Genomic DNA, 14,727 nt, shown 5'->3' with positions numbered 1-14,727 from the left:
ATACAGCTGAATCAAATAATTTGCCAATCATCGAAAAAACTTCGCGCCTAGATTTTTAGTAAGAGAGTTCAATGAGCAATATTCATCTCTAAGTAAATCGTACCAGGCCCGTCCTTGAGACTACTATCAAAATAGTATACAAAATGCTCTAATCCTTAATATAATTTCAATTTATTTACTCTCTGTAAAAAATATATATCTAAATGATTTGATTCTATGGAAATACAAATAAAAAGTTCATTAGAACCATTAGATATAAGAATTGTACTCAATCAAATGAAAAAAGCCATAATTTATTTTAGGATTTGTATAATAAATTCAAAGAATAAATTATATGTTAAATTTAAAGAAAAGAAAAAATAGATATAAACAATTATTACTGAATAGAGCACAGTATTTGTAGTCCGCTCTTTTGCAAATTCCATACATAAGTGAACGTTTGTAATTAAAATTCTCATTTTATATTCATATATACTACATATGCAATAACATTTATTTAGATGAGTTTAAGTTCTTTTCACAAGTACTGTAGGCCACACCAACGCCAAACCCAGATCCTAGCCACACAGGCCACACACGTCTTTTAAAAAATAATAACGACATCACTGATCCAATCAGAAGTCCGCCACCTATAATAAAAGAGTTTTTTTAGTATTTAAAAACGAAATAACATTGATAAGCTTTCCTAACCCATTAAAAATCAATCAAGAAAATAATTGGAAATTAAATTTGTTATTTCATTGGTACTATTATCTTGTAATATAGCTTTATTCTTAGTAGATTATCTTCAAGTCTACTTCTGGTAATAAGCTTCATTTATTTCTTTGTTAAGACAAGGAAGATCTGTAATTTTCGGGACGCATAAGATTACGTCAATCTTCCGTCATTTAACGTTTACTCCGCAGCTCGAAATATTATGCTTTTGTATGTTTTAAGAGAATTTCATTAAAATGTTTTCTGTTTCACATTTATCATTTGTGTATTAGAAAAGCTGACATGTATGTCTAACCCAACAACTTAAAACTCATTTACCAACTGTTCCGACGACAGCTGCATTACATTGTCGCTCTGACATTTGTACTGCCCACAGCAAAATAATAAAAGTATGCAGAGGTTCTACGAATAAGATACAAAAGATCAGAAACTTAAGTGGAAATAATAAAGTTAGCGAACTCAAGGTCTGATAGATAGAAACTGGGGAGCAAAGGTAATAATGTGAATTTATGTAGTAATGCTGTCGTAACCATAATAACCACGAGGATCAATATTAAGGAAGAGAGCCTGTCCACATAATACAATGTGGGAAAACAATTGTAAATGCTTATGATTTATTTAAATATCACCCCGAAACAGCATTGAACGAGGTATCCAACACAGCATATATTCTTGATCAGCATTATCTTTTTCTGTCAGTTTTAACTCTTTATGCTTCAAACAAATCACATGCCAGAATCGACCGAATCAGAGATGTATATCATTTGTCTGTCAATGGAATGTGAGATGGTGACTCTGGTCTTAAGGTCATCTCAGCCTTCAGGTGCCCAAGAAACCGTTTTCTTCTAGATGCTGTTTGGCAAAAGCCGCTAAACTAAACATTCTGTATGTACTTATGTACATACATACATCTGCATCCATACACACATATCTGCCATTGATTATATAACCAAAAAGACTCACTTCCTTTAATAATTGTATCAGACACACATCGGTCCAACTTCACTCCCACTTGATCTTCGGAAAAAGTCATCTCATTAATTTCGCCTTATAATATTTACAATTAAATTGTTACTTGTTATAACAATTCGTCGTAATTTGTATCGGAAAAGCTTGTCGACTGTCACGTTAAATCGAACCAAGAGCTTAGTTCACAGTTCGATTAATCGTTTCATTCCTTCTGTTCGCTGTAGTTCCAATCAGTGCTACCAATTAAGCCTTTTATTAACTTATATGTGCATATAAAATTCGATCACCTTTTTTCTTATGCAATTTGTAAAGAACAATGCAATATAGATTTTCCATTAACTGAAAAGTGTCAGTTAAAGAATTTCAGTTAATTTTCCGATTTATTATTTTTTGTAACTAAAAAAGTAATTTTCCTAACAATTAATAAGCAATTAATTTACGTATAAACTCAGGAAGGTAATATGTTTGCTAAATGTCCTTAATTTAACATTTTTGTTATGTATTATTGTTAAAGTAAAATTTGCTGATTCTGCAGATACTTTTGATGTTTGTTTCATTATTTAATTGTTTGATAGCCTCATCAGACAGAACGGCATCAAGAGGAATGCAATTGATTTAATTATGTGACAATCTGTCCACACTGGCAACAGTTTTAGCTGATTATAAAATTGTTGCGATAAAATTAATTTAAAAATGGACTTAGAAGAGCAATTCGAAGTCGCTGTTTTCAAGCTTTTCACTGTTCTGCAAAGGGCTCTTTGTCGTTTTAAAAATAAACAAACATAAATTGAAGCAGTGCATTCGAAGAAATGTTTCATAACTAATTAATTTTTCATTTTTGGTAGCTGCACACAGTAAGGAAAAATTAATTAAAAATTTTCCACTAACCCATCAATTTAAAAAAGTCTTAGAAACTTTATTTTTCGGTTGGTGTTTCCTCTTCAACTCCAACCGCTCCAGCTATAAATATAATATATTTATTAAATATTGCGAAAAATCGCGTTTAAAAATTTGTTTAATTTGATGTGTATTTTCTCAAGTTAAAAAAGAAAATACTAATAAAACTATAAATAATAACAAATATTAATAATAAGTAAATAAATATATGTATATATGTAAATAAAATTGTCTAAGCAAAAAGTTTGTTTGTTGTTTTCCTCCTACTTTTCTAAGGATTACTGTTAGTGAAGCAACTGAGCCTCAATTTGAATTTATATATTCCAAACTTTGCTTTTCATGTTAATTAATTGGTATTGTAACTTTACTGGGATGTATCGTTCCGTTTTGCATATAAAATCTATGTGCTAATCTTATGCGATGAATTTTAGTATGTCAACGATATATTTCGATCATTGTAGTGATTATGTACCATCACCAATTTAGTCCACACGTTTGCGTTTAAGAAAAAATGGATATTCCTAAGGTAATAATAAGAAAATATTGAATATGTAACAAAGTTCTGATAATATTCGTTACAGCTATCGAATGCTCTCCGGGATTTGCCCAACAGAGTTCTCAACGTGTCCGTGGAGGAGCGCCTGTCACTCTTTCAGAATGTCTGTGCGGTGCTGGACAATCCCGGTAAGTCGTGTGCAGCTGATGTACATATGTATGTACTTACATACATATCTACATGCGGTGCTTGAAGTTCTGATTAAAAAATAAGTCAAGAAGCAACAGCTTCAAAGATCGTTGAAGATAACATAACCTTACTGGTCGGAGTCCAAGTCATCTTAGTTCACATCTAAGTATCATGCTTAATATATCAGAGCCACCGATTGTAGTCCGATGTTAATAATTTTGCCCAAAAATTGAGCAATAATTAGACTCACATGTAGAGATTTTGGTTCAGATACGTTAGAAAACAAAAAATTTGTTCATAAAATAACTCATCTTTCAACTGATTATTTCCATCGGAGCTGAGCATAAATATATAGCAAATATTTCAGCTTGAACTTAAAAATACGAATGGTCTTATGAATTTTTATATTAGTCTGGAAAAATGTATTAAAGAGTTTAAGCCTCTGTTACTCATGCTACTATCGAAAAATGTTGGACCTGAATTAAACTTAAATGTTAAAATAACGGAACTTTACAGATCTTTGTCGTTCGAGTTTGTTGAAATTATTACAACAATTTTGCAACACTGGCATTGAAGATGCAATATTAGTTTGATTGTTATCTATTGCATGTCACTTGCATTATTCGTTGACCGAGCTTTTCTTTTAATTTTCATATTTCCAAAAAAAAAAAGGCTTAAACTTTGAAGGAACATAAAAACAAATCAATGCTTTCAAGGATCATTGCCAAAATCGAAAGGAGCTGAATTATAACCGAATTTTTTAGTTATGAGTCTAAAATATAGAGAAAATTATGGCCCTGAAATTTAAATTTGTTTATAACCACTATGGCACAATAATTCATTGATTCATTCAACGCAGATGGTTAAAGCGTATATATAGCCAAATGTGGAGCTACTCAGCTGCCCGCCCTAATCACCGGATTAGAACATAACCGAAAATGTTTAGGAATGGTATTCGACAATATCCGATATTAGCCAAGCCATCAGAATGCCTCCCTTCGAAAGTTTTAGAGCATAAGGCTGGCTGCTGTAGACATCTGGTCTTAGTAGAGATAACGAATAATGGTAATCAAAATTTGCTTTGTCTTAGTACTTCTCTGCACATTTTTCGTAGTCTTAGGACGTCTGTGAAATTAACTGCATTTATAGCATGTCGATTTATAAAAAAATCAGATCACTTGATTTGCATTCTAAAACACTAAACACCAGTTTTTTGACTGCACTTTCTGAGTTTATTTGAAAGGCTACCTTCCATCTGTGATATCACTCTCGGGTGCTGATATGACGTCTGACGTGCCTATGACGTAAAACTTTGCCTGTCAATCACTAATTCATATTACGGCCAAAACTGATCTAGGCAGTTTTCAAACCTACCCAAATTTCTTAAATGATAATTGCGGTAAATGTTAATTATTGTCCTTATATGCGATTGACTTTTTCTTACTTGCTGATGAAATTGATCGATTAAATTGAATAAACTTGTTCCGCGATACGATAACTTATATTCCAATTTGGAGTATAACTCTTATAGTATCTGGGATCGGCATTTTCACAAATACGGAACTGTGTAAATCGACTCTGATGCTGATTTTCATCAAGAAAATATATTATTAAAAGGATGTCGGAGATGCTACCTTCTGCTTGTTACATAATTTTGTGCAACTTCAGTATACCCTTTTTACCCATAAATAGTATTTTAAACATACCAAAGTATATATGTTCTTGATCAGCATCAATAGCCAAGTTGATATAACCATGCCCATCTTTCTGTGTGAATTGTGAGGAGTCCCTCAGACTCGAAGTTATATTTTGGAAACTCTTAATAAATTCGTATTTATGCTACATGCAGTACTAAGTCGGCAGGCTCAGACAACTATATCATTGAAGCATGTCGTCGATTGCACCTTCGGTTTCAGAGTATATTCGATTTTTGCAATGTTCTTCGTGGTATATGAACGCACTCTTACAGCTGATGACTTGACTCCGAGTATATGTATATTCGTCAATGCCCGCGTCGGGCCAAGAAAAAACGCGAACCTTTACGGTACAGAGTTCTTTACCACAATACTTCTGTAGGGAAATTGCAATAGCTCAAACTTAGTAGAGGATTTCTGCAACAGTTTTAATACTCACTGAATTCTACTTTCTAATTTCAGGTGTAAATTCAGCCATCATTCGAGGTATATGTAAAGTAATAGGGACGACGCTGACAAAGTACAAGGATCCACCATCTCAGCTACTAGTTCGGAAGCTAATTTGTGATCTTTTAACATTTCATCATGATTTAACTATTGAACATATGTTGTCTGTCATTAAAACACTTCTGCTGAAGGAATTACCATTGACAGCTGCTCATAAGTCATGCAGATCGGCTGTGGTTGCCTTAGGATGGATTTGTCTGCTATTGAAGAATACCGACCGAGGCTCAAATATTTTTAAAACTGAAAAATTGCGAATGCTTGAATATCAGTCGATGCTATACCAAACAACTTTACTAGCCCAAAATGCACGTGTTACGGAAGCAGCTACAAAAATCATATACGATTTATGGGAGAATAAAAATATCTTCGATGAAACGATGATTGCGCTATTTGAAATGGATGCAACTTCAAACGTTACAATAATGATAATGATGATGATACGATTCGAGACAGAACGCAAGCAGTTGAATATACTGAAAACCTATAAAATTAAAGCTGTCGAATACTTTGTGAAAAGTATGATACTGTGCAAATCAAAGCCGGAAAAGCCTTTCATAACTGCTTGTCAACCATTATTATCAACACTTAATGATTCTGAATTTAACTCGTACATCTACAATGATTTACAAAAGTCAATATTAAGGAGTCCTGAAAATACACTAGAGAGCGTTGGATTAATTTTTGATCTTGTCAATATTGATTGCAGTCCTTACGCTTCCCAAATCGGAACTGTTTTAATCAAAAAGTTGTACAGCGATGGAGAACTTGCTCGACGCGAATCCTTGGAGTCCTTAAAGAATCTATCGCAGAAGTGCTCCGATGGCAACATTATAAAAAAATTGTTGGAACTTATTTTCTCTATTTTGAATGGATCTGATGGAAAAATAAATGTTGTGGAATATAGAATCAATTTGCTGCAGGTAATGTTTCAAGTCCTTCAATTGTTTTATGGGCGGATTATATTTTAAATTGATTTTTTTTTTACTTTTTAATCTAAATTTGTTAGTAGCAAATTTGAAAATATTTGGTTTTTTCTAATATGTGTGTAACAAACCATATACAGCAAAATAATATTTCCTGTTCGCGCACTCCTTGATAATAATTCCTGATAGCAATTGCGTTGGTTTATCATTGTACGAGCTAATAGCTAATACACGAGTGTGTTTAATACATATCGTTAAAAATCATCTTTAAAGTTAAGTTCCTCAAAACGTATTAAAAAAAAAAAATGTGTGTTCCAAATTAACTATAATTCAATACCAGAACAGTCTAACGTTGCTCTTGATTAAATTCAAAAATCGAATAAAGAGCGTATTCTTTTGAATCCTACAATACAGTTGCGGTGAAAATAATTCTAGAATTAAGAGAAATTCACCAATAGTACTACTTTCACCGGTTAGCCGGTCTGGATAACCGTTAAATAGTCTGGATATTTCACAGAAAACTGTCTTGATTTTCATAATGGAAAATCAATATTATGTCTTATTCATATTAAGGAAGATGTTAAACAATATTTTTCGTTTGTCTTTTTTATTTTTTATGTACGAAATCTTTTTTATATAATATTAAAGATTGAAAAAAATATAATTATCAAAAAAATATAAAGTTATGTGTGTAGATATCTTATCTAGGTAAAATTAAAATCCGCTGTAAATTCTGCAGCTAGAAAAATAATTGATATACACATTTGTACACTTTTATTACAAAATAGTTTACTGGTAAAAAAAAATATTCAAATATTTCAACTCTGCTGTCTTGCCTTATTTATTACGGTACGATGAGTTGTTTAATTTTATTACCTTGCATTTAATATTTTTTCTATCTGATTTCAGGGTGCTGGTTACTTAAGCTTTAATAATGTAACTGCGGATAATTCAGACGATATTTTAAACAGAGCTGTTGATTTATTCTGGAAAGCGCTTGATACTGAATCACAGGAAAAAGTGATATGCTGTACACTGGAGATGTTTGGTTTGTGGTGCGGAAAATTTAAGAATGAGCTACCCACTGTGATTATAAACATTTTCAAAATTGGCATTGAACAAAAGAACACAACTCAAATTATTCGTCAAAGTTACCTGGAATGGTTGCTGTCATCTATACAAAATGCCAAAGTCAAGGATACCAGCAATATAGTACCAACCTTATATGCGTTGTATTCAAAAGCACTACAGCATTTTCCGCAACCCTCTTATGTGTCAGAGGCCGCGTGTATTGCCTGTATTTTGTTAATTTTAGATGAACCATCCGAATCGTATTCATACTTCTGGAGCTCCATATTTGACATGAGTAAGCAGCATTTCTTTAATGAAAAATTCATAGCGACAGCAGCACCGGAAACCTTATGCCACATCTCGTTTATGGCGAAAATATTATTAAAATCGTATTTAGATCAAATCAAGGGTCCTGTCGATCAGTTGCATCGAGCCTTGCTCAACAATTTATGCAGCAGTTCACTGAAAGTAAGAAATTACACAAAAGGACAAGTTCGCGAAATCACAAAAAGTGCAGATGGTGTAGATTTTGTTAAGCTTTCTCTCAAAGAGTATAGTCATTTTATAAATACTGCAAAAAATCAAAATGAAATCGACAATTGCATAGATCAGAATGGTACTTCAAATCAAGCCTTTGTCGAAGCACTAGAAGTTATATGCGGCCTAGAAAATGTTTCGCATGAGGACTCCCTTGAGTTGACAACACTACTTTTAGATATTGCCAATTGTCCAGCTGTATCATCCAGTAATCCATATTTTTGGGAAAATACCATTGAGAAAAATTTTCACTTAAATCCCGAACATTTTATTGCATTAAACAAAGCCGAAATTATTGAGACCTATGTAGATAATTTCAAAATTTGCCGAGCTTATGAAAATATTATTGCTTCACTAGTGCGAATAAATCCGCAAATAATAGTACCTCCCATTATAATGCGAATAAAAAAATATCTAAATGATGATAGCAATTTTGGCATTAGTAATGAAGAATTTTTGATATTTATGACCCCTGATGGCGAGTTGTACGATAAAAGTGTAATTCCACATGTAGACGCCCAATATAAAACGATTGGTGTTAAGCGAGAAAATAAAGTCTACAGTTATAAGGAACAGTTGGAGGAAATTCAACTTCGTCGTGAAATTGACGAGAAACGTCAAAAAGAGGGCAAATCCAAAACCGTAAAATTAACGCAGAAGCAACAGGAATTAATCAAAAACCAAACAGAGAAGGAACTGCGCATAAAATCGCGCGTTCAAGAAATGTATGAGAAATTAATGTGTGTCATCAGCTTGCTTAAAGCTTCTTGTTTTGGAAACGAAAAATATCTTGCGTTACATTTTCATACGTTATTAGATGATATTCTACGAGCAACTCACAGCCCTCTGAGCGCTGAGCCATTGACCGATCTATACTATTTCTTGCATAAAATGTGTTTTAAGGATCATTCAGATGTGGGTCGCTCAATTTCCATTGCAACACTAAGACTCCAAAATCCATCTTGCCCATTAAAGGAGGAGTGGAATGCCAACAACATCAATGATAGCATCATCGATATTATATCAAATATCAATAAGCTTGTAGTTATCCAGTCGAACATATTGGATTCACAATCTTTTTCATACGCCTTTGAATTTCTGAAACGTGCAATTACTTGCTTAAATGATAATGCAAATGAGGAAATTATATTGACAAGTATAAAGCTAATGGAAATCCACGTGAAACCCCAACAGGTTGAAAATGCTGACAGTAATCATCCAAAGTATTTGCCAAGGCTGGGCATGTTTGAAATACTGCTGTATTTAATCAAAAATACAACACCGGCAATTCAACCCCAAGCTGTAAATGCGCTCTTGGAAGTTGCAAAAGTTTCATCTGGTGGTAAATTAAATGCCACTCCAGATAATCGTATAATTGAATTATTTTTAGAAGCTTTGCAAAGCAATATCGATACGACTAGGGATGTAGCATTGCGTGCAATTCAAATCATGATTAAACCATTAATTGACTATGCAAAAACTGATGCCGACTTGGAAAAACAAATTATCGCGAGATTGTGGATTGCTAAATTTGATATCTCATCCGATATCAGAAGACTCGCCGTCGATGTGTGGGACTCTTCTGAATATCCATATCCCGAGTTTAACGATATTATTCGAGATATTACACATGCCGAACTATGCATACAAAAAGCATCCGCGGAGTCCTTAATACCATTGATAATAAAAGACAACAGCCTAATTAAATGTGGACTAATGAAAATGCTGGCAATTTATAATGAAAAGCTCACTTTGATTCCGCCAAAACTGGATAAATTTGATCGTGAAATCGAACCCGCTTCTGATCAGTGGAAGCCGCGCAGAGGTGTCGCTATTGCAATATCTCAAATTGCACAGTTTTTGTCCATTGAAGACATCAATTATTTAATGCAATTTATGGTATCCCAGGGCCTTGGTGACCGCGAAGAAATTGTCCATAAAGAAATGTTAGCGGCTGCACTGAAAATAGTTGACTTGCATGGCAAAGAGACAATTGTCAGCTTACTGCCCGTCTTTGAAGAGTTTCTCGATAAGGCACCCAAGTCACAAAGCTTTGATAATATTCGTCAGGCTGTTGTTATTCTGATGGGTTCGCTGGCTAGACATTTGGAAAAGGATGATAAGCGAATTGATCCCATAGTCAAGCGATTAATAACTGCCCTGTCTACACCATCGCAACAAGTTCAGGAAGCGGTATCAAACTGTTTGCCACATTTGATGCCATCGGTTAAAGATGAAGCTCCAGCAATGGCTAAAAAACTACTACAGTCATTGGCAAAATCCGACAAGTATGGAGAGAGAAGAGGTGCTGCCTACGGCATCGCTGGCATCGTGAAAGGTCTTGGCATCTTATCGCTGAAGCAGCTGGACATCATGTCGAAGCTAACGTCCTACATACAGGACAAGAAGAACTACAGATGTCGTGAGGGTGCTCTATTTGCCTTTGAAGTCCTATGCACTACTCTTGGCCGTTTGTTCGAGCCATATATTGTCCATGTCTTACCGCATTTGTTGCAATGCTTTGGCGATTCCTCGCAATACGTGCGACAAGCTGCCGATGATACTGCCAAGGTGGTAATGGGCAAACTGTCTGCTCATGGAGTTAAGCTGGTGCTTCCGTCTCTGTTGCAAGCTCTCGATGAGGATTCATGGAGGACAAAAACCGCATCCGTGGAATTACTTGGTGCTATGGCATTTTGCGCTCCCAAACAGTTGTCTTCCTGTTTGCCAAGCATTGTACCAAAATTGATCGAAGTTCTCGGAGACTCCCACACAAAGGTACAAGAAGCCGGTGCTGATGCTCTCAAAGTAATCGGATCCGTTATAAAGAATCCTGAAATTCAGGCCATTGTTCCAGTTTTATTGAAAGCATTGGAAGATCCTTCTAACAATACGTCAGCATGTCTTCAAAGCCTACTAAAAACAAAATTCATTCATTTTATTGACGCCCCATCGTTGGCTCTGATAATGCCAGTAGTTCAAAGAGCATTCATGGATCGATCGACAGAAACAAGAAAAATGGCTGCCCAAATTATAGGTAATATGTACTCGCTCACAGACCAAAAGGATCTGACACCTTATCTGCCCAGTATAATTCCCGGCCTGAAGTCCTCTCTGCTGGATCCCGTTCCGGAAGTCCGAGCTGTGTCGGCACGTGCCCTAGGTGCAATGGTGAAGGGAATGGGCGAGTCCTCATTCGAAGACTTGCTGCCATGGCTGATGCAAACCCTCACCTCGGAATCGAGTAGCGTTGACCGCAGTGGCGCAGCCCAGGGTCTGTCTGAGGTCGTTGGAGGACTGGGCGTAGAGAAGATGCATAAGTTAATGCCGGAAATCATTTCGACGGCAGAACGAACCGACATCGCTCCACATGTCAAGGATGGGTACATTATGATGTTCATCTATATGCCAGGGGCATTTCCCGAGGAATTCACGCCATACATTGGCCAAATAATTAATCCCATACTCAAGGCGTTGGCCGATGAAAGTGAATATGTGAGGGACACGGCCCTCAAAGCTGGACAACGAATTGTGAACTTATATGCAGAGACTGCAGTTGCCCTGCTGCTGCCCGAGCTGGAGAAGGGTCTATTTGACGAGAACTGGCGCATCAGATATAGCTCGGTACAGCTGCTCGGCGACTTATTGTATCGCATATCGGGTGTCTCTGGCAAGATGACTACAGAAACTGCCAGTGAGGATGATAATTTCGGCACGGAACAATCGCACACAGCCATTATTCGATTCTTGGGCGATGAACGCCGCAATCGAGTCCTATCTGGTCTTTATATGGGACGAAGTGACGTCTCCTTGATGGTGCGTCAATCGGCATTGCATGTCTGGAAAATCGTTGTTACAAATACGCCGAGAACATTGCGTGAGATTCTGCCAACATTGTTTGGCTTGTTGCTGGGATGCTTGGCAAGCACCAGCTACGATAAACGTCAAGTGGCTGCACGCACTTTGGGAGATCTGGTGAGAAAACTGGGTGAACGGGTTTTACCTGAAATTATACCAATACTCGAGAGTGGATTGAATTCGGAGCAGGCAGACCAAAGGCAAGGTGTTTGCATCGGTCTATCTGAGATTATGGCGTCCACATCCAAGGAAATGGTCCTAACCTTCGTGCACAGTTTGGTTCCGACTGTGCGCAAGGCTCTGGCCGACCCCCTGCCCGAAGTTCGTGTGGCAGCTGCAAAAACCTTTGATTCGTTGCACAGCACGGTGGGTTCGCGGGCACTCGATGACATTCTGCCCTTCATGCTGGAAGGTCTCTCCGATCCCGATCCTTTGGTTGCGGAGAACACGCTCGACGGACTGCGTCAAGTGATGTACATAAAGTCACGAGTTGTTTTGCCATACCTGGTGCCACAGTTAACTGCCCAACCAGTGAACACAAAAGCACTCTCGATATTAGTCTCGGTTGCTGGAGATGCTTTGACGAAATACCTTCCAAAAATTCTATCTGCATTGCTTGAGACCTTGTCGCAATCGCATGGTTCGGTAAATGAATTACAAGAATTGGAGTACTGTCAGACAGTGATTTTATCCGTGACGGATGAGGTTGGAATACGAACCATAATGGACACTCTCATGGTTTCGGCAAAGTCGGACAATTCGTGCACACGTAAATCGTCGGCAAGTTTACTTTCAGCTTTCTGCATTCACTCGCCGGGCGACTATTCTCAATATATTCCTCAACTTCTGCGCTGCTTACTGCGGCTGATGGCCGATACGGATAAGGGAATAATTCAAAATGCTTGGGAAGCATTGAATGCTGTCATCAAAAGCCTAAGTCCCACGGACCAAATTGGTTACGTGACCGATCTTCGCCAGGCAGTCAGGTTTGCTGCCAGTGACTTGAACGAGGCGGAATTACCTGGTTTTTGCTTACCAAAGGGCATCACTCCCTTGTTGCCAGTCTTTCGAGAGGCTATCCTTAATGGCTTGCCCGAAGAAAAGGAAAATGCCGCCCAAGGCCTCGGTGAAGTTATATTCCTTACTAGCGCCAGCTCTTTACAGCCATCTGTCGTGCATATTACTGGACCTTTGATTCGAATTTTAGGAGATCGTTTTAATTCTGGTGTGAAGGCAGCTGTTCTCGAAACTCTGGCGATTCTGCTCCACAAGGTTGGTGCCATATTGAAACAGTTCTTGCCACAACTTCAGACGACCTTCCTAAAAGCCCTACATGATCAGAATAGAAATGTTCGCATGAAAGCGGGAAAAGCACTTTCCGAATTGGTAGCGATTCACTCGAGAGCTGATCCGTTGTTTGTTGAGATTCACAACGGAATCAAAAGTTCGGATGATTCTGCTGTGAGGGAAACGATGCTGCATGCACTGCGTAGCATTATTAGTCCGTCGGGCGACAAAATGTCGGAGCCAATCAAGAAGCAAATATTTGCAACATTATTGGGTCTAGTTGGGCATCAGGAGGATATAACGAGAAGTGCAGTTGGCGGCTGCCTGGGAGCAATGCTAAAATACATGCCACCAGCACAAGTTTCTGATTTGTTAAATAATAGCATACTTACGGATAATGCGGCGGAAGATTCATTTACCAAGCATGGCTACACAATTATTCTGTTTGTTGCATTGAAGGAGTGTCCTAGGGAGATATTGACAGCAAATCTCGTCGATCGAGTAATTGGCCACATATTAGTTAATATTGTATCGGACAAGGTGCCCATTGCATGTAATGCGGTTCGAGCTGCGACATATCTTCTGGAATACAAGCTCGTCAATAATGAGGATCCCCCCAACAGCCTGATTGTGGCCCTTGCCAGGGCAATGAACCACAATAGCAATGACGTCAAGCAGCTAGTTGCAAAGAGTTGCATACACCTTTCGAAAAGTCTTAGTGCTGAGCAAATACATCTCGATGTTTTGAAGACTTTGGTGCCAACACTTGTGAATGGTACTAAAGAGAAAAATGGCTATGTGAAATCCAACTCAGAATTAGCTCTGATATCCATATTAAGATTAAGAACTGATGAGACAACATTCAAGAAAACTTGCGAAGTTTTGGAGACTGGAGCTAAAGACTCTTTAAGTGATGTAGTAACAAAAGTTTTAAAAAGAGTCGCTACTCAAGTCGCTGTTAAGGAGGACAATTTAGACGACACATTACAAGTTTGAATGTTCGTAATTCGCAGAAATCGTAATGCAATTAAAATCATTGTTACAAATGTAAGAAAATGTATCTTAAGATAACGTATTTATCAAGTAATAAAATCATACAAAAAAAAGTTTAAGCCTATTTATTTAATCTATTGATTTATTTCAGTTGAAGAATTAAAATGAATGCTCAAATTACACACAACTAATATAGCCAAAGCCTAAAACTGCTGAGAGTAATAATATTAATACTTGTAATAGTAGGAAACTGAGAAAGTATGCCATAGAACAGCTGACAAGCCTGACAAGTGGAGCCCAATACACCAGTTTTTATAACTTCCAGACTTTTAAGTGGATACAATTTAATTAGGTGAAGCCTGACGGAGCTCTCTGTCGAAGATTAGTGTGACAATTTTGGCAACAAGAGGCAAATGGATTTAACAATCAAAACTTTGATTTGGTTTGAATTAGATTTTTTTTTATATATTGATATATTTATTATGAGAACCGTTCAATTAATATGTTATATTTGTTTATTTTGTAAGTAAATAAAAATTTAAAAAAATAATAAAATAATAATAATATTTAAGCATATGCAAAAAAAAATAAT

The 14,727-nt window shown here is 36.7% G+C and overlaps 2 protein-coding genes across 2 annotated transcripts; one reads left to right on the top strand and one right to left on the bottom strand.

Annotated features, from left to right (window-relative positions):
• Window positions 1–457: 457 nt before the first annotated feature.
• On the bottom strand, window positions 458–1,810 carry LOC116805411 (MICOS complex subunit Mic10-like). The gene is made up of 2 exons (XM_032737135.2): window positions 1,678–1,810; window positions 458–629 (listed from the first exon to the last, which is right to left on the bottom strand). Exons 1-2 carry the CDS (start codon window positions 1,745–1,747, stop codon window positions 493–495), a joined length of 207 nt encoding a protein of 68 aa, XP_032593026.1. The 5' UTR covers window positions 1,748–1,810; the 3' UTR covers window positions 458–492.
• Window positions 1,811–3,048: 1,238 nt separating this feature from the next.
• LOC6563692 (eIF-2-alpha kinase activator GCN1) lies at window positions 3,049–14,259 on the top strand. Its single transcript, XM_032737672.1, has 4 exons — window positions 3,049–3,106; window positions 3,162–3,264; window positions 5,422–6,386; window positions 7,299–14,259. The coding sequence occupies exons 1-4, from the start codon at window positions 3,092–3,094 to the stop codon at window positions 14,136–14,138; spliced, it is 7,923 nt and encodes a 2,640-aa protein (XP_032593563.1). The 5' UTR covers window positions 3,049–3,091; the 3' UTR covers window positions 14,139–14,259.
• The last annotated feature ends 468 nt before the right edge of the window (window positions 14,260–14,727 follow it).

Source organism: Drosophila grimshawi, unplaced genomic scaffold (assembly GCF_018153295.1).
Source record: "Drosophila grimshawi isolate 15287-2541.00 unplaced genomic scaffold, ASM1815329v1 contig_59, whole genome shotgun sequence".
NCBI lineage: Eukaryota > Metazoa > Arthropoda > Insecta > Diptera > Drosophilidae > Drosophila > Drosophila grimshawi.
This window is presented reverse-complemented; position numbering and strand designations above follow the sequence as displayed.

Bases quoted from the DNA above. Each gene is read 5' to 3' on its own strand.
- LOC116805411 (XM_032737135.2), bottom strand. From the start codon at position 1,747: ATGACTTTTTCCGAAGATCAAGTGGGAGTGAAGTTGGACCGATGTGTG. The intron at 630-1,677 runs GTGAGTCTTTTT...CTTTTATTATAG, and splicing joins TGATACAATTATTAAAGGAA to GTGGCGGACTTCTGATTGGA.
- LOC6563692 (XM_032737672.1), top strand. The intron at 3,265-5,421 runs GTAAGTCGTGTG...TTCTAATTTCAG, and splicing joins TGCGGTGCTGGACAATCCCG to GTGTAAATTCAGCCATCATT. The intron at 6,387-7,298 runs GTAATGTTTCAA...ATCTGATTTCAG, and splicing joins ATAGAATCAATTTGCTGCAG to GGTGCTGGTTACTTAAGCTT.